Source organism: Dermacentor andersoni, chromosome 10 (assembly GCF_023375885.2).
Source record: "Dermacentor andersoni chromosome 10, qqDerAnde1_hic_scaffold, whole genome shotgun sequence".
Lineage (NCBI taxonomy): Eukaryota > Metazoa > Arthropoda > Arachnida > Ixodida > Ixodidae > Dermacentor > Dermacentor andersoni.
In genome coordinates, this window is record NC_092823.1 from 84,974,481 (window position 1) to 84,999,692 (window position 25,212).

At 44.9% G+C, this 25,212-nt stretch overlaps 1 protein-coding gene across 2 annotated transcripts in view; it reads right to left on the reverse strand.

Moving 5' to 3' along the window:
* The window catches only part of LOC129380712 (uncharacterized), a 44,981-nt gene extending 19,993 nt beyond the window's left edge, over positions 1 to 24,988 (reverse strand). Inside the window, exons 1-4 of one of the 2 annotated variants that reach the window (XM_072284918.1) lie at positions 24,768 to 24,988; positions 24,404 to 24,630; positions 17,358 to 17,377; positions 12,079 to 12,186 (exon numbers count right to left, since the gene is read on the reverse strand). In XM_072284918.1, the coding sequence (XP_072141019.1) occupies positions 12,079 to 12,186; positions 17,358 to 17,377; positions 24,404 to 24,432 (157 nt within the window). In that variant the 5' untranslated portion in view covers positions 24,433 to 24,630; positions 24,768 to 24,988. Of the gene's footprint in view, positions 1 to 12,078; positions 12,187 to 17,357; positions 17,378 to 24,403 lie in introns of both variants that reach the window. The other variant, XM_072284917.1, reaches the window with a different exon arrangement.
* Positions 24,989 to 25,212: the final 224 nt, after the last annotated feature.

A 25,212-nucleotide genomic window follows, 5' to 3' on the forward strand; every position in this document is an offset into this window, starting at 1 on the left:
ACTCAGTAGACGCTCTTCCAGATGGTCTGGTAGAGCGGCATTAATGTGAATTCATTCTTTTAGGCTGGGTAACTCAGACTGCTGAGACGATGCGGTTTCCAACGTGGCGATGTCAGTAACATCAGTGATTTCGCGAAGAAACGCGATTGTCGTTCCTCGCAGTACATGCCAATACTTGTTGCTAAAGTTTGTTAGCAAAACGACTGAACATTTGTTCCGCACCTGAAGAAGCCCTCTGGCTAAACAAATGTGGCGCTCAAGAAGCAGGGGCATGTTTGCCTCAGCAATTCCTTCGGTGTTGTCCTCCATGTCGCATTGGACAAGGGTAAGCACGCTGCTCTTGGGTGGCAACGTGACGTAATTGTCAGCTACGCGAAGCGCGATGTCACGGTCGTTGTCATTACTGTTCGCTATGGCTTGCACAGTAGCGAAGCTGATTCTAGACTCTTGCCGGTCAATGATGGCACCATTCGCCTGAAGGAAATCCATGCCGCGTATAAGGTCCTTTGAACATTCAGGAAGAATGACGAAGTCGCCGATGTACGTGAAGCCCCGAATGTTGACTCGCGCCATACACCAGCCCATTGGAGTTATGAGATGTCCTCCTGCAGTACGAATCTGAGTTCCGGTCCATTGCGTCGAAACTTTGTTCAGTATACGCGCGAGATTATGGCTCACAACAGATGCGTCCGCACCCGTGTCGATTAATGGCATGACTTCGTGGTCATCTATGGTAACTGGTACGTCGCAGGATACTGACATGGAACTGCCCTGCTTTCTCTGCGTCTCAATTACGTCATATCACGGTCGTCGTAGTGGAGGATCTTCAGCGTTCGCAACGTCAGCGACCTCACCTCCGCACGTCGCTGGACTCAGTTTTCTCGCGTGGCTGGGCTGGGTGAGCGACGCCTCGCTGCTCTCGGCATGAATAGGGGGCTGGAAGACCTGTTTCGGGTGGGTGACGGTGACTGGGGTTCGCGGAATTGTGGGGCAAACGAGGTCCTGGCATTCTCAAGGTATGCTTCAATCTCAAAGGGGCGTTCACCATCGCACGGGCACGGCGCATTCAGTGAAAATCCACGGAGCCCAGCTCGGTGGTAAGGATATGCCCTGTAGAGGTGATCGGCTTCATCGCAATGAAAACACAAGGACCTCCAGTCTGCGGTGCGCCATACATCGCTCTTGCGGGGTGGTCGTGTTTCAGCCATGAATGGCATGCGGCGAGGCCTGATGTCGCCAGTTACTTGTTCAACAGCGTGCACACCATGAAAGTCCAGGATGTCGCTCAGATCACGAAAAATCGGGGACAACGAACTTCACGCAGCTTCTGGATATGACATGCGAGGTTGTGGCTGCCATACCTCGTGCTGTGGTGTCTCGCTTCGCTCTGAGGCTTGGACTGCCTGCCTGATTTCCTCCAGGACGACCTCAGCCAGAGCGAGTCGCTGTACCGATGCTGGAGCCACCTGAAGCTTTTGGAGCTCTTCTCGAACGATAAGCCTGATGAGCTCCAGCAAGGCGTCGGTATTGTCAAAGGGTATAGCAAGAGAGTCACGCAATAGGGTCGACATGTCGCGCTTGTACTGCCTTGTTCGCTGCTGCAGTGCCTTTGCAGTGCCTCGCGGAAGGCACTGGAGTGCCTGCAGTGCCTTCCGCGAGAAACTCTGCAATGGTCTTTGGTGGGTTGCATATTAGGGCACCGAATAACTCTTGCTTGACACCGCGCATCGAGTTCCTGAGCTTCTTTTCTTCTGGCATGGACGGATCCGCGTGTCGGAAAAGCCGCACATATCTTCGACAAAATTGCGACGCTTTCGTTCGGCCTCTGTACTCTCGCCTGAATTGCTGATTCAGCTCGTTCTTTGCGATTGAGGCTGGCATATGTGCCGATTAGTTGCTGCCGGAATTCATCCCATGTCGATAGGACCGCCTCACGGTTCTCAAACCATGTCCGCGCATAGTCCTCGAGGGTAAAGTAGGCGTTGCGTAGCTTGCACTTTGGAGTCCAGCTGTTGAATTCTGCGACACACTGAAAGTGATCGAGCCAGTCCTCTACATCCTCGAAGGTGTCCCCATGGAAGGATGTGGGGATTCGCGGCGGGTTGAGAACGACCTCGGTCGGCACGGTCGAGGAAGTAGATGGAACCGACGTACCCATCTTTCTGACTTGATTGAGTGGAGGCTCGTGCTCGAGCGGCAGTTCTTGAAGTGGGCGGCTTGTCCGCACGTGCGCAGGAGTCAGCTCAACCGGACTTCGTACTGGGCTTGTAGACGGTGTTCGATCTGGGAGTGGTAGCATGTACCCCGCACCTCCACCAGAAATGTGTAACGGAGATTGGAGATGGAGTCTTCCAAAATAGCCGCTTCTCTTTAATGGCGGACCAGAAAGAGAGCGTGCAGCTTACGCACTTCATCGTCTTTCGTGGCGCCAACCTTTGCGCGTGCCGTCCTGCAGTGCGGGAGTCCCACATCTTTGTGACAATATTATCGTGCAGCTGGCTGAAGCGAGCTTCCAGGGACGGGAATCTACAAAGAGGAGTCGCAGTGTGGCGATGCACTTTAGACTGTTGGCTGTTGAGGCCCGTGTATGACGAGCGACGAACATCTACGATGATACTGGGCCACACCTAACGATAAGTGACGAGTCGCTGTGTTGTGCGAATGCCAGGATGAACCAAAGAATGAAGGCATCAAAGACAGCCCAGCACTTTGGGTGAGGCACGTAAGGACGAAGACGTCCGGTTGACGTGTCAGAAACGAGGGGCACATCGCAGTGAGGAAGCAAGATATCTCAAACACCAGAGAGGTAGGGCTCGTGCGAAGCAGCTGGAGCTCGGCGTCGACACTCTGGGCGGTAGCCATGGCCGTGACGTCGATGACCGGTGGGCTGTGATTCATTGCATGGATGGCGGCGTGAGAAAGCGCATTGGCAACGGCATTGGATTTTCCACTGATGTGAAAAATGACGCTGGTGTATTCGGAAATGTAGACAAGCTGTCTGATTTCGTGGGGTGTGTAGGCGGTGCTGCTGGATGCTAGTGCGGAAGTTGGTGGTTTATGGTCACTGAGCTCCTCCAATGTAAGAAGTTGCCGTAATCAATGCCGCTTCATTTCAGTAGTGTGCTGGATGAGCATCGCTTTAAGATGGTCATAGGGGTATTCGACGGGTGGGGAGTGTAGAACATCACGAACAACTGCAGCAGTGGTAGGTGAAAGCGCTCCAACGACGTGGTTAAACATGGTCAACTGTGAACTGAGGTAGTGGCGATGGAACAAGGATTCGATGGTAAGGAATCAAAGTTCCGAGTCCGAGGATAAGAACTTTGGGAGCTTGAGAGCAGAGACCCTCGGAATCATGGGGTAGTGGCATTGACTGCAAGACTTGATCGGGAGAATCCGAGGCTATGGCTGACTGGATAGAAGGCGGACTACGAAGACAGCGGGGCTCAAGCTCCTTGCGGCAGTAGGCCCAGCCAGAGCTGAGAGAGATGACGCAAATGTGGGAATAAAATTTGTGGGTGAAGAAAAACCAGACAGATGCTGGTGCCTGGTGTCCACAAATTATATTTTTTAGCCGAGCCCACTCAATCAGGCAGAAGCCTGATTCCACCGATACCACTGCTCATGCACCGTCAGCGTGCTGGATACTCAGTGTCCTCGTCGTCTTTTGTGATCGGACCATTTTGGCACATAGTAGCGCACAAAAAACTAATCTCGCGATGACTGTCAACCTTACTGCAATTAGCACTGGAGCAATGTTGCGACCTACCGCATTGCTACCACCGAAACACATTATGTGTGAAGTGTGTACACAGCTAGGCTACTATCTCGCACATCCCTCGGGACACATGCCATCTAACGCCACTGCCGCAAAAATCCCCACGTGGCACGTGTCCAATTATTTATTCATACAAGATTGTCTGAATATACATGGTGTGGGTTCAATTCCACCCAGCACCAGAGAAATATTAAAAGATTTTTTTGTTATTGAAGAGCGGAACATACGAAATGGAACATACCCAGTGCCACATACCGAGTGACCCAATTTGTTATGCCCCCTCAGAACAGCAGCTCAATACTCAACCCATCAGATCATGGACTACCAAGAGACCCAAGTTGGTGGGGAAAATGGTTATAATACCGAAAACAAACAAATTGAAAAGTGCGAAAAGTAACCTAAGAATGCTAATTGCATTACAAGCATGGTCGCAGAATGGAGAAAGAGGTCAAGAAAGTTGGCAACCAAGTACAGTGTACCGTATTTACTCAAATCTAACGAGCAAATCTTTTCCGATAAAATTGGTCCAAAAATTGCATGTGCGTTACAATCGAGTACGACCCTAAATCCGTGTTACCATATCGCCATTAGCATTCGAAAAATGGCCGCCTCATACGCGCTTCTAGCCTAGCTGCCGTAGCTCCCTCTATGTGCATACCTCCATGTTGTACGTGTAACCAGGCACTGGTGCACAGAGTGTCTAAATAAATATCCTAGAGGGAAATGTGGCGCTAGTGTCTATAGAGGGCTCTCCTGAGCATTGCCTCAACCTACATGGGAATGATGGGAAGTACAGGCTTTGGATTGACTTTGACCTTTAGATTAGCGGCGTCTGCTTCTGGCGCAGTAAACGAAGCTATACTCAAATATTATCGCGTAAAATCTAATTTTATTTCTGCAGTATCTTATATAGTACACAACACATTATATAAACTTTGTATGACTGAGATTGAAGCACGGTTTACAACCAGGGAACACCAGGGTACACATTCTTCTGCAATTCTGTTCCAGATTTAGTGCCAGAGAATAATTATTTATTTTTATTTTTACAACAGCAATAACAACCGTGCATGCATATATATATATATATATATATATATATATATATATATATATATATATATATACTCATCAAGTACTTATGGAAATAAAAATCTTGTATAGACCTCAGACTCTGCCCAGGCGGCGCTGCAGAAAAACCCGTCACCAGCGCCCCCATCGCAGACTTGGCGCAAACTGAGTAGTGCAAGAAGAGCTGTCCGCAAGCGAAGGTGCATAGGCCACAATGGACCCTCCACTTTCGGTTGTGTTGAGGCACGAGTTCCTCAAAATCAAGGACCTGGAAAGATTCTTCCGCGCATCCAAGCTTCGGAAAGAGATGAAGCTCAGCAGGGCGAAGTACGTGTACAATATAAAGGAAGTCTCGGCTGTTATTTCAGCGTGCTGCAACTCGCAAGTACAAAGCGCATCGGGTTTGTTTATAGGCTTATCACCATAAAAATCTAAGCATTTAACATTGGTTCATATTGAAAATGTCCTGAACACAAGACTTAAGTATCTCCTATATTTTTATGCATTTTATCGTAATGTTTTTCTCGCAATTATTTACAAAGAGTAAATCCTTCCATATCCTTTTTCTGGGCAGCAAACAGACGTTTTCCAAGGCAGCAAACAGCGTGCGAACGTAACGAAAGTAAGACAGTGCCTATACGCCACATCTTTCTCGCACGAGCTACAGCCTCGCTCAGTAGCTTTGAACTTTTCGCAAATGCTTCAATTCAAGAAGTGCGCACAAATAAATGTAAATTACTGCAACATTTTTTTCTTTACACACGTGCATTACTTCGCAATGACTCATCCAGTGCTCCTACAGCAACTTTATTGCTCACATTTGAAAAATGCAGGCTCAGCACATTGCGAAACGTGCTTGTTGTATTGGCGCAGGACATAGAAAATACCGAAACTAGAAATGAGCTCACGATACCACGATGCTCTAGAACAGGATTTTGAATTCATAAACGAACCAAAATCTTTGGTTAAACTGACCTGCCAAATCTCCCTGTTCCACTTGAGTCAAGCGGAGGTGGACGCCTGTTAAAAGGTAGAAATATCGATGGCACATATGCAGGATGGCTTGCAACGTTGTTTTTCTGTTACGAACGAAGTGACGGCTGCAGATTCTCGAGTTTTCGCTTGGTTACTGGGGTCCTCCATCAGAGCTACGCAACACAATTACTGCAGAACAAAATTCTCGCACTTTCTCATGCGAGCCGCTGTGTGGTGGGGAATGCAAGTAATTCAATTACCCAACAGGTCGAACGGCCCGTATCCAGCGCTCTCACCTTTCCCCTTCATACGATCACGATGGAAATCAGTAAAACTGAATGTTGCTATTCAGTCCTTCGGGTTCATGGCAATTTACAACACAACGGTAGCGTCGATTGCGGCGTTTCTTCGTAGCACGCGGAGCTATCGAGGTTGCCATCAGTCTGACGGGTGAGCCAGCAAGCGCTTTAGGGCAGTTTGGCGGCGCGTCCGACTAGCAGAGAAATTCATAGCTCTCTGTCTGGGTGTTAAATGCTCAAAACACTCGCAACATGGACCAAAATCTAGTTAAGTCGTTGTTTTGCAGTCGCTAGCTGCATAGGCAACTTAGCAGGTTAGTCGGGCTTCGCACTACTCAATTACTGCCTCTTCGCACCGGCAGGTGGCGCTACGCGTCTTGCAAAATTCCAGAGTCTGACGTCTATTGTGAGAGTGTTGGGCCTTTGAGAGGAATGCTACAAGTGTCTGCTACGACTCCTGCTCGCTGTGGATGCAAGACTTTCCTCGCAGACAACAGGCACTTGCAAACTCTCTCGCTCTTTTGAAAGGCTGCATCGGCTATCACGATTGCTGAACGTCTTCAAGTACTTTTAAGCACATCTGCTGCAGTGCTAGCTAGGACAATTGTGGCCTCCTTTGAGTATGCTTCAATATATATTATATTGACGTACCGCTTCTGAAGCGTCCGCCAGCAGCTGTTATGCCGTGGCTTTGCACTTGCCAATTTTGCAACAGCAGACTATAGCCAGGAAGCATCATCTTTCCTACCACAAGTAAGTTTGTGTTCTCAAAGTGCTAAAACACACATTTCAATGAGCACATAAACGAGCAATGCATAATGAAGCCCTCAATAAAATTTGACTGTCAAGCCAGTAGAAGTACAACTGTCTATGTCTTGTATCAGTAGTGCCTTCTTTTTGCTCTTCAGAAGTTTCATAAAGCACATAAAGCTACAGCGCCAACCTAACACATTTAACAAACGAAGGTCAAACGGTCAAAACAAGTTCTTTCAACATTTATGATGCCGTCGCTTTCTCGTCAGGGCTTCGACACCACACGGCGACACAAACATCAGCCGAGCCGCTGGCCCAGTGCACTGTTGCCACTTCAAGCAACAGAACAAAGGCAGAGAGCTTTGTGTCGCACTGTCCCACTGCAGGTTATAGCAATTTCGCTTACAGCGAAACTAAAACTGCCAAAATATACTTGTAGACTAGTTCGCCAGAAAACAGAATCCCAATCCGTAGCCTGTACTTCCCACCATTCCCATGATGGCTGAACGATCGCAGCACCAGACTTCCCTGTAGTTATACTAATATGGAACTCTATGCGCTGGTGCAACCTAGTCTACCACCTGTCTTCCCGTTTTCTGCATTTATTCAATCAGCATGGAAGCGCCAACTGCGAAGACACGCCGAGTCCACCATGATGCCGCATTTAAAAGGAAAGTTAGCATGTGCGCGGAGGCGGACGGAAATCGGGTTGCATCACAGGCGTTCGGAGTTTCCGAAACTTGCGTGTGGGACTGGTGCAAACAGAAGGAGAATATTTTCAGCAGCAAAGCAACAAGGAAGGGTTTCAGTGGACTGAAGCAGGGCTGTTTTGCCGAAATAGAAGAGCTGCTCGCAGAATACATGCAAGAGCAGCAAGCGGCCTGTGACGACCGATCTGCTCAAAGTACGGGCGATGCAGTTGGCCCTACAGAAAGGGCTAATGCGGAGTGACTTCAAGACGAGCAGGTGCTGGCTATCAAATTTTATGAAAAGGCTTTTCTTTTCGTAGGCTGACAGGAATATGCAAAAAATTGCCCGAAGGACATGAAGAAAAATTGCAGTTTTCAGCCGTACGTTTTGAAGTTGCGCCATAGAAATGGCTACAACTTCGGACAGATTGGAAATGCCGATCAGATGCTGCTCTACTCCGACATGCCTGCGACCACAACCATTGGAAAGAAGGGGACGAAGCAAGTGCAGGTTTTGTCTTCCGGCCACGAGAAAACTAGTCACTAGAACACTTTGTTGTACTGCAGATTGGCACAAGCTGCCCCCGTATCTTATCTTCAGACGTAAAACGCTCCTGAAAGGAATCGTGTTTCCGAATGGCGTGATTGTGTGTGCAAATGAAAAAGGTTGGATGACCACGGACTTGATTGCCGACTGGATTGGTAACGTTTGGCGGAAGAGACCTGGCGGCAATTGGGGTCTGCATGGGAAGCGTGCCTCGTTTCAGGACTTTGCTGGATGGGTGAAAGATACATGGTGCACAATCGCGTCTGTCATGGGCAACAAGGCCTTTAAAAAGTGTGGGATTTCGAATGCCATAGACAGCACCAAGGATGAAATGCTTTGGTCTGTTCACAGCGATAAGGAGTTGTCTGGTAGCGACGATGACTGATATCTATTGCCCCACGCAAGTCATACTGGCGCAGTGAAAATCTTGACGGCAAGGTACGCCGCTTCCATTTGTGTTTTTATTCATCGCAACTTTAGTGTACTGGGAATAAATCTGTTTTTTCCAAATGAGAGAAAATAGTATTTCTATATGAAAGCACGAAGTGTGTGGTATTGTACTCTTTTTTTTTTGTCATGGAAAGCAGGTGCACGTTACAATCAAGGTTTTAATTTTTAAATTTTTTTTCGCAGAAAATGGGTGCGCGGTACAATCAACGGCACGTTAGAATCGAGTAAATACGGTAATTTAAAGTACAAATAGACAACTTAGTGTCAACAAAAAGAAAGTGAGAAAAACAGAGACAGTAAATTGGATGCAAAGGACGGAAACAGAAAAGACCATGGAGATTAAAGACAATTAAAGCAATGATGAAATCAGTAGGAAAGATCTGTACAACAAAATAACATAGCAGTGCCTTGCTATATTTAAAACCCGGGCTGGCTGCATGAGTACAAAAACGTACCAGGACATTCGCATCAGGATTAGATACGTGTCTGCTGCAGCAAAAGTCCGGAAATGACTCGGCACATCGTAATGGAATGCAAAGATATTCCCCTAGCAAGACCTGTAGGGAGTGCCCAGCTTAAAGAAGCTGTGGGATTCAAAGTGCACGGAAGCATTAACTGGTCAGCAGTTGAGATGAGCGAGAGATGTTTAGAGAACAAGTGGGAAAAACAGGAAAAAGATTCAAAGAGCTGGAGTCATCACAGACATAGGTAACTGCATATTATAGAGGTACAAACTTTAATGAGGAGAGAAAATGACAAAGGGAGATAAGCAAAGTTTTAAAAAATTGTTCGCTGATATGATGCATTAAGGTAGATATTCATGCATGAATGGTCACCGCCAGATGCCTCCTTTTCTAGTCTAAGTAGTGATCAGTTTCGGTATCATGTGCTACCTTTAAGTATGGCCCATACTGTACATATTCATGGGTCTGCACACTAAATAAATGAAATGGAAGTTCTGACAATGTTCTCGCTTTCTGTCCATCTAGTGGCCCGTAACCGTAAAGTGGAGGAGTAACAGCAACCATGAAAGAGGGGTGAAGGGAGCTTCTTCAACACACAGTAGTGGGGAGGAGGTGGGGTTCCCTAGGAGAGAACGAAACCTTGAATGGCGGAGAACCTTACCCTGAGGTATGGCTTCAGCACGTGTTGCCGCAGCACGCGCCATGCTGCCGTGTAGCCACACTTGGCAAAATTCTCATATAATCTGCACCGCCACTTTATTGTTCAATTTCTTGTAATATTGGTGCGGTTTATATGCACAAAAATACCATACATCGAAATTTATTTATTTTTATATTCGACCTTTCATGCATTATCACACAATTGAAAAAAAAATTTTAGTGACGAAAAATATAATTTTTTTGAACTTGAGAGTCAATGACGAAAGATACAGTTTCATACTGGGTCGATGACATCGACTGTTCAAAATGAAGCCTGTGAAGCGTTCGCACCCACTCCACCGTCATGGCTAATGGCGTCGCCCGCAGTGAACTGATGTTATCAGCCATCTTAGCTCACCCAGGCTTCCCTCGCACCGCAAATCACCTCCAAGATAAAGTGCGAGGGCCATGTGAACAATTAAATAAGTAAGCCCCCGCACCCGCCTCTGTAGCACAGATCCGATGAGGCAAAATTTAGCACCATCGCTGGCCTCGTAGGCCTTTCCCCCGTCTCCCTTCCACTCCACCGAAACACGAGTTTCAAAGTGCCGACAAAGAAGGGGTGGAAGGGAGAAAGGAGAGAGGCGCAAGAGGGTGTGAATGCGACGAAAGCGTGCCTTGCAGGGCATGCAGATCAAAGGTGTGTGGCAAAGGTGTGCAGCATGCAGGCCGGTGCAAGTGCTCCCATATTTTCTTTTTATTTTACTGTAACATTGTGTTTAAAAATGGAAGTTTGCAGAGTCCATGCTGATCTGCCATAGAAAGCAGGTCACAAAATTGATGTTAGACTGCATTACTCATGAAATTCAAGGGTTTTCAAGGGAAATAAAGAATTCCAGTACTTTCAAAGGTCCCGGAAAACATACTTTTCAATCTGAAGGATTTTTCAAGAGTTTCAAGGACCAGTGCGCACCCCGCGTCATTGCTTAAGCACATTGCTCAACACATAGTAACTTTTGATAGTCGGAGTTTGATACCTCAAAATGCCAATTTAAGCGAGGGAAATTCAATGCTCAACCCATAGCAGCATTTGTGACACAATGAAGCAAAGCTCACTGTAGACAACCCAACAAACATATTACTAATTAATTACTATAGTAACGAATACATTAATAAAAGGTTACAAATTATTTGAGTAAAACATACTGTAGTAATTAATTTTTACATGAAATACAATTTCACTGTTGTGTGTTAAATGGTGTTCTTACTCTGCGGGGTTATACTAAAAGCAACATTAAAAGATGCCGCATCAAAAAATTAAAAAGCGGCTCAGCTCCCCCTGAGAACCTCGTTTACAATCAATAACAAGAACAAGACCGAAAAAACAACAGTGAGGCCAATACCTCTGGAGTGCTGACATGATAATTGCGACTTTATCCTTTTTTTTTTTTTGTTAAATGAAGGTATAGGACCTCCAAGCCCCACTGACAATACTGGCCTACCTGAGAGCACGCTAAATAATTAAATTTCTACGGTGTCGCGACATCATAGTGCAGAGGCTCGAGAGATTTTTGACGATCGCTCTAGCTCACTCAGTCATCTCCTATGCTGCTACACCGGCCCTCACAACAAGTAGCAGCACAGGAGCGAGTGTCAATACATTGCAAGGTCCTGCGCCCACTTGACTACATCCTGTGTCATGACGTCAGGACACAGTAACCTCCTGAGAAACTCAATTGAAACTGGCCGTAGAAAAGATATTATATTGAAGCACTGCCATTCTAGAGCTCCCGATTCAAGCACTACCAATCATGTGGTTCCCTAACGTGTTCGACAAGCTTCGTCTGCACTGGAGGAAGAAGTTGCATCGCACAGCAGACCCGAAGAAGAGCAATTTGAAGAACTGTGTGGGGAATAGGGAATGCCCGACTACTGATAATCCTGTCTCTATGATCCCTCATTCATCTTGTAAATATACCCATCTCATCTGTAACAATAGTGATTTAGGGTGCATTTTTTCAAGGAGTTAGAGGTCTCGGACCTGTAATGCAAGAAAATTAATTATGAAAAATATTGTGTCGGTACTCCTTCAACAAATTTTACCTTGGCTGGCACTGTCTCTATTAAATACCATGATCTTCTCTAAGAAGATATGATTCCGTTAGATCCGACCTTTCATCAAATTCAACTTGCACCTAAAATGCATACATTTTCCAACCAATTTATTATTCTATTAGCCTATTATTTGCTGTGCTGTATTCTCATAAATGAATAAAGATCAAACCAATTTATTTAGTTTGAAAATGCCTATTTGTGTGCTTGCCATGATGGCTTTCTTCTCCCAACATTTTACAATTTCCTTTGAGGTTTGACAAGTTGATAGATACGTCATGTTGATGATAAGCTTGCCTACCTGTTTCCGAGGGCGTTGCAGTCGCGGCATTGTTGACCGTCACAGATAAACCTTGTTCCTCCCGATCAGCGAATGACGAGCATACCTGCACTTGCTCCAGGCCCAATCCTTAAAATTTTGAAAAACGAAAAGAGAAAAGACTAGTGTAGTGCAAAATGGTCTGAACTGAGCTTGTTGGTGTGGCTTCACGATGGGAAAATGAGAATGCGAGTAAAGCGCGAGAGAGCATGCAAAAAAAATCATTAAAACATATAGGAATGTGCAAATAGCAGTTTTTGAGACCAAATCAAATGCGAATTAAATAGTGCCTGAAGTGAATCAATTATTGAATACTTTTCGAATAGTTCTTGCATAGTGAATAGTCGTTATTAATACAAGATGACGTTCACATCCTGGTATTCATAATGCCAGCGAGTTTTCGTTACATTGCATGTTGAATTGTTCATTAAAAGCACAAATGAAGCATTAGGAATAAATAAGCAGTTTGTCCATGCACACAGGGCTCCTCAGACAGTGCCCAATGACAACAGTAACAGCAGTAAAGTACAGTTTCCTGAGCAATTTAGCCTGCTCCAATACACGAGCTCTCATGCTGTACGACTACATTATGCACGTAGAAAGAAAAATTATCGTACTTTTGCCCCCAATTTTATACTTTCTCTCACACAGTTGACACATTGCAATATTTAGAAACTATTCGGAACAACGTTCACATGTACCTAAAAATAGTGACTATTCAATTTCACCACCAAATCGCACAGCACACGCATATTCAATGTTATTTGAAGGTCTCCAATATTCGCACGCCCACGAAAATTGGCCACTCGTTGCACAAAATGAGTGCGAACCTATGTTCTACCAGATGCAAATTGTGCGCAGGTATTGTTACAAGTGCGCTCATGAGATCTGCAAGACCTTCAATGTGCATTGCAAGGGGCCCTCCTGTGCCAGCATGCTGTCAGTTGCCTGGAGTGACAAAGGGTTGGGCAATGTCCATGACTGAGCAATTGGACACTCCCGATTCCTTTTTCCTCAAAGGACACGCATGCACTCACTTGTTTTTTCAGTGTGTGTCTGTGTGTATGTGTGCACGCGTGTGCGTGTGTGTGAATATATATATGTATGTATGTATGTATGTATATACATATATATATATATATATATATATATATATACACTGCAGCTACAAAATAAACACACTTGTTGGTGAGCACATCCTGTCCTCTTTTATCCCATTTATCAAGCTGTTCTTCATCATAAGAGCGCTAATCATACACAAAGGTGGTGGTACGCTCCTCCCTAGCCTGGCGAATCCAATCATACAAAGTGCCCTACACTCTTTCACATCTCGTGGGGGTGCGGGGGCAAACCTCAACACTTAAAGCCGCCTAGCACGTCATTTGAGAGGTGGGAGGTACAGCTGACCGGCGATACCCTGGCGGGACAAGAAGCTCTCGTCCAGCAAGTATGCCGAGCAGCCATGGCCAGTGGAGTCCTGGAATGAGGACACCACCCATTTGACCTCAAGAGCAACCACCTCGATGGTCCGAATAAATGTTTTTCTCTCTCTCTCTCTCTCCGAAGTTAGCACAACCTATCAATTTTTTTATAGCTTAGCAAAATCTAAAATTAGAAAACAATAAACAAAGACAAGGAAACCAATACAACCAGTAAAGACAAAAGCAAAATTACAAAGATATGTTCAGTGATCACAAACAACTGCACACAAAAACTTCCAGAACAGCCATAACACTATGTCCTCTGTCAAAGTTTCTATGGGCTACATAACCCTAAAGCTCACGTGGTTGGAAAATAAGCTTGTCAACAAAGGTAGCACAGGCAGCACTGGTGAATCCATTATGTCCTTCACAAACACTTCAGCAACAGTACATCAACAGTTTGATTGGGCTCATTCATCTGAGAACATATCTTGAAAAAAGAGCAATAAAATATTTGGGCTAGGGGCAATCCAGTCCTCTAGGGGTCTCCTGTCTTCTGCAGTTACGCTTAAGGGTTGCTTCTAATATTACCATAAACAGCAGTAGTACGTGTGCTAAAGTTCTATAATCCACATACATTTTACTGCCACTATTTAAATGAAATACAGTTAAACCTCGATATAACGAACTTCAGTATAACTAAATTCTCAATATAACGACATATTTAACTTTTCGTAACCTCTTGTCCATAGAACGCCATGTAATTAGAACCTCAATATAAAGAAGTGTGTTTATACGTGATTTCAATATAACGAAATTTCGCTTCCAAAGCAAAGGAATGCCAAGACAATAGATGGAAACTTCTGCGGACGCAGATGGTCAAATGCATTACAAGCGGCTGCTTGCAAACGGACCTCTCAAATCGCCCATGGCACGACAAGAGCGACCGCCAAGTCAAGTTGCATCATGTCCTCTATTAAAGTCCAAGTGCAATGACATCCTATCACGCCCCACGCACTTTACGTGGAAGTGAAAGTGTGTGACGGTGAGAAAGAAAGATGGTGGCTTCCCGCACGAGTACTGCCTTCCCGCGCGAGCAAAGGGAAAGAGGGGCAGGTGAGCGATTTCACGGTAACGCGATCAAACACGTGTAAGGAGCAGGGGCAGATAGGGGGGGGGGGCTAAATTAGCGCGGATTGCGATTTCTGGAGCACGTCTCAGCCGTGGCTGCATATGGCTGTAAGTGCGGCTGCGTATGCCCTCAGCCACGCACCTTTATATTTAGAGGGGTAATCTAGCGCGTATGCAAAGAGTACCTGCGCCAAGACTGCGTGGCATCACGTAAGCTGCCTTCCCGCTCGTTTAGTATTGAAGGTTGCACAATCTCAATTTTCGATAACCCGTTTGAGCGAGAGCCAAACGAAGCATTCGCTCCCCGCTGCCGACGCTTTTCAGGATAGCATCGTCCCAGTGCGGGCGACGCTATCAGTTTGCAGGGGCAGAGTGCACGAGAAAGCGTGGCTGGCTTCACTTAATTCGCACCGCCTATGTGAACATATCGACAAGGAATGAAGCAGCATCATTCATCAAAACGAATTATTTTTTTATTCAAATTAGCTTTTTTCAATTGCCCGATAATTCGGAAAATTCTGCAGCAACTTTCCGTGCAAGAAAAATCAATCGGCGACTACTTATTTGCATAAAAGGTCGAAATTTCTTACAACGAAATTTCGATATAACAAAGCAAATTGGCGACTTTATCTACTTCGTTATACCGAGGTTTAATTGCACCAGATAATGGCGTCTTGTGGAGCATACTCAACCAGCTAATTTCATTCTGCTGGCGCCATTACAAAGAAAAAAATAAATAGGGCAAGGGGGAGGCATGTTTTTTGTTAAAGGTATGGTACACAAAAATACAAACAAAATTAAAGCAAAACAAACATGCAATACACCACATAAAAACTTTGAATGATCAAAATTTTTGGAAAGATTTCATATAAAATGTGGTAAGCTTTTAAAATTTCCATGCTGTTGTTGCAAATTATTTCTCTGTAAGGCATGTCAATAGCCTACAAACAATCCAGCAAAACATACAAATCTGGATGACATAATGCATGATGCCGCACTCCCACTAATATGCACATAAATACTTAGTGCACACATCCTAGCTGTCAGATCTGTAGGTACAGACATTAAAAAAAAAAAGAAACCAAAGGATGGATGGTTTTGTCTCACAACTTTGCATAAGACGATGGCGAAACATTTGAGAAATTAGAAAGAAATTCATTTGGGAAAATAGAGTAGCCTGCTAAATGATTGAATGTCCAGCAGTACTTTGGTGATGCAACTCGCAATTTGCTCATTTAAGCAGAAGCCAAGCACCGGCAATTGGCATGCCGGTATGAGGTTCGCACAAACAGCCATCACTGAGATGAAGACCTGTCCCGTGGAAACCAGACAGGTGTATGACCAGGCCGGTCACAGTAGTAGTAAGAGTAGTTTTGTTGTAATAAAAGGGAAACAGGATGTATTAAATGAAGGAGTGCAAGCCACCTAACTCTCTCACACCTCATTGGAGATTCGAAATGCACCAGAACTGTGAGAAAGACACATGTGAAGAGATAAGATAGAAGAGAGGAATGTTACAATAGACATAGAAAAAAGGTTTAAAAGACTGAGATAGGGAGGAACACACTAAAAAAAAAGTACGTGATACACAGTGACACAAGTTTCAATGCAAAACATTGCTTGGCTCGCTCTTGAAGTTTTCCTCCTCCGGTTCCAATTAGCCTGAGTCAGAGTCCCACACCACACCATACCACCCACACCACACTCTAAGTGGCAAGCTTGTTTACAACACACAAAAGGAACAAAACAACAGATCATCCACCAAAACATAGAAAAATTCTGAGCATTCGGAAGCTGTGCAACCCCACATAATAACAACCACAATCTTCCTCCTGCCTGGAAGTGACACCTGCAACCATTGAAGAAGAGAAATCTCATTTCAGAACTCTGAAAAAGTATGATTTTCTAAAGCACTATTGTAGTAACAAAGACACTAAAGAGAAAGAGTAAGACAAACCAAAGAGAGATTTGCTCTGTCCAAAGTGCCATGTTTACAGAGAACTGAACGTTCACTGGAAAAATGGCATAAACCTAGGAAAGGATTGGTGGCACCACTGTGAAAATATTGAAGTAAACACAACCGTATGTGTACAGTTTACAATTAAAAATAGCATTGAATACCTGATAGGTTACACTTCAAGAAAATGCAGCATGGCCATTATTTACTCCCCCAAAGAAGAATTCACCGATAATGCCACCCTCTCTCAATGAATCTCTTCACTTAAGCTTTGCAATAGTGCACAACAGAGAATGGCCTCCAAGACTGTTTATTTAGCTACATCAGATGTTCAAAATATGGCAGCCATGAAGTCATTTCCTGTGTCTCAAATCTCTTCCAGTGACTGCAGTCTGCAGAAGCATGGCCTAAGAGATTCGTTTACAAGGCACTGAGCAAGCCGCCATTGGAGAGTGCAGTGTGGATGACATCTAGTATTCAATGAGCATGATTTAAAGAATAAAAATTATGCAACCTCATTCAGCAAAAAGTTTTCCTGTAAACAAAGTTTTTAGTATAAAAGAAGTGGTACAAGGTTTCCAGATACGGGTAACAACATAGTGAACTGATCTGACACTTGGTTTCCTATGCTGACTGAAATGCAAAACTGCCTTGTGGTACAGAAGAAAAATTTACAGGCAAAACAATGTCAAAGACAAGTGAACATGTAAAAGTCAATGTACGTAACTATGAAAAAGTGAAGATGCACTTACGATGACGCGGGTTACAAACACTGCAACAGAGCAAACAAAGGCACCATCTGTTGCAGAAACAGTTACAACGGGTGGCATAAATAAGTATTATAACTGAAGTAGCTTTAACGAATCCAACAGCGCAGGTTATGTCACAACCAATACAAAGAACCACTGCACAGGACATAAAGACACATTACTCTTTTACTGAAAGGAAAATAAGACTCAAGTTTTAAACCGAAGCTTTCTTTGCCTCTTCCTTTGACTTTCCAACTGCTGCTGCTGCTGTGGGCTGCTGTCGCGCACACCGCATTGGGGGAGGAGGGGGTTCAGAGCGTGTGTATATATATATATATATATATATATATATATATATATATATATATATATATATATATATATATATGAAAGGCGCAAGTAAGACAAGTAAGAGAGGAAAGGCGATGGGAGAAACTCGTTTTCTCCCCACCACGTCGAATGTGCATAATACCCTCTGGAGCTCCCTGGCTGTTGCCACATTAGCCGCTTCACAGCTGTAATTATCCGCGACCTCCTCAGAAGCATTGCAGAACCTGCAGCGCTTTCCTTTCTACTAATGTGCGAGGCCAGAGGGGAAGCAGATAGAACTGTAGAGAGGAGGAAGGGAAGGGAGGATAAGAGACAGTTCCCATACAAGAGAGGGGAGGAGGTGACGTGAGAAGGCAAGGAAACCCCACTACTACACGACAGCGGTTGCGGGGACATGTCAAGCAGGCAACTTACGCAGGGCATGCAGAAGAAGAGTCGCACTGATTAAAGTGCACCGCAAGTCCAGGAGACACTACGGTAGCAGTCAACCATCAAATTAACACTTAAAAAAAATTATGGGGTTTTACGTGCCAAAACCACTTTCTGATTATGAGGCACGCCGTAGTGGAGGACTCCGGGAATTTCGACCACCTAGGGTTCTTTAACGTGCACCTAAATCTAAATTAACACTTCTGTGCCCGCCGCATTAGCTTTGCAGCTATGGCATTGCTAGAGGTCGTGGATTTGATCCCAATCGCAGCAGCCACATTTCGACGGGGGCGAAATAGTAAACACACGAGCACTTAGATTTTGGGGCATGTTAAACGATATCACTGTGTCAAAATTAATCCGGAGTCAGCCACTACGGCGTGCCTCATAATCCGAGTGGTTTTGGCATGTAAAGCCCTATAATCCAATTCAAGTTTAATACTTCTGCCACAATGCAATGTGCCATGTGAGGAAATGAAAACGCTCAACCCACTCAGAGGTTATAAAATATGGTGCACAACAACGCCTAAAGCAAACACCTCTCCCTGTGTGTTCTGTGTACTACACAGACAAACAGCAGTGGTGCACGCAAGGTAACGTTTAACATCAACTCACCACTCTCGTGCGAGCTTAAATGTTGAAGAAATTAAGCTTTAGCCATCAACATCACCGCTAATTATCATCGAGCAAAGCATCCAGCACGGTAAGCTTCACTTACATCGATTCCAACAGTACGTGGGATCTGCATAAATTTTTTACTCTAGATATATCGTACTACAAATAATATTAACGCATATCTTAAAGAACCTTTTTATCTCACGAGTCAAAAATAAAGATACAAGAATCCAAGAGTACAAGCAGAACAGCCAAAATTCTAACCAGCTTTTTTTTCTTTATTCTTTATTTTTTTCTCGAACAGCATAAGAACAGCATACAGCGGTTGTGTTCCATGGCAGAGATCGCTACATATAGAACATTGTCGAGGCAGCAGCAATACCGAGTGATGATTATGAGAGCACGAGTTCGCCATCAGTGCCTTTATTTACAAAGGAATTTGGTTTTCAAGATCGTAGTTGGTGATAGCTTTACGTGTGATTGGATTGGCATCCCTCTAATTTCCTGTTGTTTTTTCTAGCATGTAAAATTCAAGTTCCTAGCATTAAACATCAGCTAGAAGTTAGGGCTCTTGCCTTCTATTCTGAATTTCGTAGTCTGTCCCATTCTTCATTAAACATTAAGTGTTTTTCAATACTGAAGTTCTGACAGAGGTGATTCTAATACATAAATATATAAAGTATTTCAGTGGCAATTTAAGTGGTCAGCAAATACAGCCTGCCGAGGTTAACACACACTGCATTCACTAGGTGCTCAAGCAGGCTCTTTGCCTTGAAGTTGTCCATACTTTCATCCTCCTTAAAAATTATAGGGGGTTTTTCTGTGCCAAAACTAAGATATGATTACGAGGCATGCCGTCGTGGGGGACTCCAGAAATTCGGACCACCTGGGGTCCCTTACCGTGCACCTAGATCTAAGTACATGGGTGTTTGGTGTTCTTGCATTTCACCCCCCCCCCCATTGAAATGCTGCTGCTGTGACCAGGATTCGGTCCTCTTTCTTGCGCAGAGTGCTACTATAGCAAGACAATGTGGTCACCGGCCTCTGTGGCAGAGATCGTCGCCTTCGAAGGAGCTGGGACGGTCCAGCATTAGTTTTTGTTTATCGGGTCAATGTTGATGAAGCACATCTGTAGTTGCTGAACAGCTAATGGAGACTCAACAGCGAGCAAGTCCAATCTGCAATTGTAGATGCATCATGGTGGGGCACGTAGCAAGCAACATAAATTTCTTGAGCAACATGCCAACAGTAGCCTAAAATTAAGACAATCTAGGAGATACTGAGGCCAATATAGAAGTGAGTTTTCCCTGTGCGGTCCTTTAAGGGCATGCAGCAAATGGTGTCGCTGATGTGGGCCGAGGAATAGCAGCCACTGACTCTCACCAAACATTACATAATTTATGCACTGGGTGCACACTAGTACAGTAGACGTCCATTAACTTGATTTTTTACATGCCTAGTGCATGAGATTAAAGGGGCCTGAAACAATTTTGACGATTTTGTACAAATGTACTGAGTCGTTATGGTAGGTGCTCTTGACCATTAATTGATGCATCTAAGTGCTCCACGTAAAGCCTGTAATTTATTATAAGGTTTTAAAAATGTGCATCGGTACCGATCGCAGCACGTTACGCGGCTGAATTTTCAGCCACCCCCGACCATTTGATGGAAGTTGCCCTAATGACACTAGTAGGGCGACTGGCTGCCCAGGGCACGTGATCAATAATTTTCCATCTTCGTGGTGAACAAGTGTTGTTTCTAATAGTCGGAATGTTAGTTCATTTGTTTCTATAAAAAAGCAAGTAACAAAAAGAATGCACAAGGACAATTTCTCACTACACTTCCACAATTCTGGCACAAAGCAAGTGTCGTCTGCTTGTTTACGAGAGCTCCATGGTCAGCGTTGATCTCAATCTTTGCTTTTGCGAGCACCATGGTTCACCCTTTTTACGTTGTGGGCCGCAAACGCGGCGACTGGTAATGTGTCAAGCTGCAACATCGCGTCCCTCTGCAAGGCAAGAAACGAGCGGAGTGGCTGCAGCGCATCAGACTGTCGCTATCCGATCGACGCCAGGATTTGCGCGTTTGCAGCCATCACCTTACGCCGAAGGATTACTACCACAATAGTCTTTTGCATGTCCGGTATTTGGGTAAACACAAGTGTAAGCAGACTGGTTCTGGCTGTCTGACCGCACTGTTTCACGGGACGAGTAAAGGCACAAACATGAATGGCCTACACGGTGCAGCCACCTGGTGGCACAGAGCTCAACCAAACACAGTAGCAGTAACAAAGTGTATTCTTTAGTGCTGTTGGTGAAACTTTTTGGCAGGAGCGTAATCGTGGACACATTTTTGTAAATGTTTAAAAAGCTTTACACTTGGTTAGAGCAATATTAGCTCTTTTTTTGGCTGGTTAAGCTCTGCACCAACGGGTGGCTGGACCGTGGAGACCGATCGGGCAGCTCATGTACGTTTATGTTAAAGTTACTTCATCAGCCTCCACCCATCCGCTGAAATGCCCAGCTCGCCTGTTGTTACCGGAATATCGGACATGCTCGGCGCTGCGACAGAATGCTCGCAACGCACACTGCTTCGATAGCTCTCACTTGGGCTCAACTGCCACGCGGCTGGCGAAAAGGTTGCAGAGGCTTCGCGTGCTCATTCCTAGAGAAACAGAAGTACAGGACAACGTGCCATCATGACGCAGAGCCAGTGAAGGCGGAGCTAAGCCCTGATCACTCAGAAAATTAGTTGAGAAAATGCATGGCTATGAAGGAGGGTAACTTGTAATCGTCTGTAGCTCTCTTAATATGAGATGCTTCACCCAAACGGTGGTGTGAATGATTAGCTGTAGCTGTACCAAACACATGTACAAAATTTGCTCGACCCGTTTCAGAGCCCCTTTAATGACCGAGTCCGAAACCTTGCCAAAGCGTGCTATAGTTTGACATGGAAGGCATGTCAAGACAATTGTAGTGTTTGAAACTAGAGTGATGTCAATGATATTTGCAAAGGTGACATAACATGCCACCGGTGTGGCAGACTTCACAAACACAACTGTAAATTTTTCCTGCAATATGAAATGTCACTGAGGTCCACACAAAGAATCTGCACCAAGAAGCCCAAAAGTGAAAGATGTAAGCAGAATCTGGCTAAAATTAATCCAAGACTACTCTGCTCTCTTGGATGCACAGTAGTAAGAATGGAAAGTAAGAATGGATCATGCATTTTTAAATAGACACAGGTGGTTGCTTCACATTGATTGCAGAATTCAACTTGAGCATTTGACTTCACTGTGCTTTAAAGGAGCACAGCAACACTTCAACAAGAAACATATTGTAGACAATGCTGGCATGAACATGGAAGCCAAGTATTGCTCTGCTGCATGAAGCAGAGAGTGCACAATCCTAAATATGAGATTGCTTACTCTCTCCTGCAGCTCTTGAAGTGTAAGGCTGTCCACCAGAACTATCTCACGAGGTGCAAAAGATATACGGGAACACTTTTAGAGCGCAGCTCTTGGGCACCCATTCCCACATTGAGCATCAGCGAGCCTCATCGGAGTAAATGAGCGATGTAGAGCGCAGTGGGGTATGAAAGAAGGTGATAGCAAAGAGTGCAAGGAGAAAAGCGGAGGAGGAAAGTATGGCAAAAGGGTGAGGAAAAAAGCAGAAGAGTGCGACAGCGAAGAGAGCACGAGAAGGAAAGTGGAGGAAGCCACCTTGAAACACCACCAGATAGTGTTCACGTCCACACATCCTCGGGGGGCCTAGCGCATTCGTGGAAGTGCCAGCACCGGCCTTCCGAGGAAAAAAAAAAAAAAAAAGGAATATAAAGCTCGCCTTCACACACATCGTTCACCGCAAGCATTTCGCACTAAACATTACGATTGCATAAGCTGCAGTTGCCAGGAAGTGGCAACTGTGTGGCCAGTCGATATATAGTGCCGCGCAACGCGGCTCTGCCAGTCGGTGTGGTGATCAGTGCGATGCTTCAATACATCACAAAGTAAAAACATGTATAGAGTTGCGCTGAAATTTTGCATTAGGGAGTATTGTAATCAGCGAATTTTTTCCATTCTTATACAGCTGTAAGTTTAGAGAATAGGCCAGCTGCTACTTTTGCAATGAGATGAGAAAATGAAGGCACACTCATGAAAGAAACACATACAGCCACTCCGTTTGTTATGTACCATTTCACTTTATGTGAAACAATTGTGTTTTCACTTATTATTAGGGGTGGGAGAATACTCGAAGTTTCGAATATGAATAGTTAGCACGTAATATTCTATTTATATTCCAAAATGAACTATTCAATATTTTCTGATATCGAAACTAACCAAATATTTCACTATCAACTGTTAAGCTCGGGTTGCTGCTCTCCGTCTGCTGAACAAAGTGCTGCAAATTACCAGAAGTAAAACAACAACAAATGTTTTCGAAGCATTGCAGAAACAAAATCGGTAACGAAAGCTTAATTTTCGGTTTTGCAGCAGTAGCATGGCTCTAGTTAACACTCCACGAGTTAGGTTTTGTAAACGTACATAAATAACCAAGAATGTGGGAACAGCCATTAGCATGACATAAGTGGTAGTGCAACACACGCATAATCCAAAGATTGTGGGTTCGGCTTCACCGACAGCAAATTTTCTCCTCACCTTTCATTTTGCTTGAATTTGTTAATCCTACGCTCTAATCAAAAACTACAAATAATTTCCCCTATGCTTTCTTTTTCTTTGTAATCTGTTCGCTTCCAATGGTTGTGACAAACAAAAAACCTGGCCACTTGTTTCACCTTCTCATCCGTTACATGACTGCCTCTTATTTTTGCTTCTGGTCTATCAATTAGCCTTTTCTTGCACCGAGTCATGCAGCAGTTTTATCTTTTATTCTACGACCAGTGATGTTTTCCTTGTGACAAGTGCTTTGCGATGTGTCTGTTGCCAGACCCCAAAGTCTGGCAACAGCCTTCTACCACACCAGTCAGAACCCTGCCGGTTGGCGGCCTAGTTCTGACAAAGTGTGTACAGAAAAGCCAGCAACCGATTTCACCAAGTCTCCTTCGGATTAATGTTAAAGATTTCCTTCTGTTCTGTTGAACGTGCTTAGCCTGCTCTAAAGTGAGTGGTACAGTGCGCGACCTGTACAACGAAGTGACCTTTATAACGAAGGATTTTGAAGGTGCGGAGCACTTCGTTATAAAGACTGCAGTTAGCTCTTACACTCTTAGGCAAAGTTGCACCCTTTCGCTTGCCCCTTCTGCCACACAACAATAATCGTTATCTGCCTTGATGCGTTTCCTTTCTTTAACGCTGCGAGCCCGGAACTTTCCAGTAACGAACGGCACGCACGTTATCAGACCGGGCACTCCAAAGGGTGTAAACTGTTCTATGCTGATAACGCGCGTGCCGTTCGTTACTGGAAAGTTCCGGGCTCGCAGCGTTAAAGAAAGGAAACGCATCAAGGCAGATAACGATTATTGTTGTGTGGCAGAAGGGGCAAGCCAAAGGGTGTAACTTTGCCTAAGAGTGTAGCACTGAATCCACTTTGTACGACTGCAGGCACGTGCCAGACGATCAAAGTAAACATTACTCGCGGAGGATCACTGAAGCATTGCACCGGGGCTTCATTAACTTGCACACTTATGGCGTGCAGCGCACGACACTGAGAGCATACCGTATGTCACCACCGCAGCAGTCACTCATCCTCCTTGCGTCGTAGTTTGCCCACTTCTATCAAACAGTTTTTGTTGTAGCACATTTATCGCCTCTTGAACTCGCATGGCAGAGGGGTCCTTGGCCTGCACACCAGCCAACCTCATCGATGTCGGCGCACACACAAGTGCCATCAGAAGGACTGCGCACAGCGATCAGACGGAGTGCACTGCTCTGCTTCTGCAAAACCTGATTAACAGTTCGCCGGCCATCAAGACACGCCAACCAAGGATCCAGCGGGAAGGTGACATCACACTACACAGCTATTCTCTCCTAAAGCAATAGCAAAGCGAGGGAACAAACTGAAAACAAAGGGGCATTCTCACAATCAAACCCTGAGTTGAAGCGTTGTGCCAGCAGGGAGCAGAGTCAATGACTGCGCTCCACAACGCGCAATCACATCCATTTAGGTGTCATAATTGTCATGTGACATGCTTGGACACGCACATCCATGGAGAAAGATTTTTTTTTCCTTCCTCCATGCGCACATCAAACATTACAACCATGCATTCAACTCACTTGACACAACTATAAACACAGTAGGCGCCGCCATAACACATGGCCGTATACTCTACAAATCAGGAGGTGCACGCACTTGTACTTGAAGATGTAGAGCTGCAAGCGCCACCAAGTAATACGGTGCTGAGCATGGCCTCTGAAATCTGCATACGCCGGCAGGCATAAAGTTTCTTACTATAACACCGTGAGAAACTCTATGCTGGCAGGTTTTTCTTGGTGCGCACCGGTATGGTATGACGAATTCATAACTTG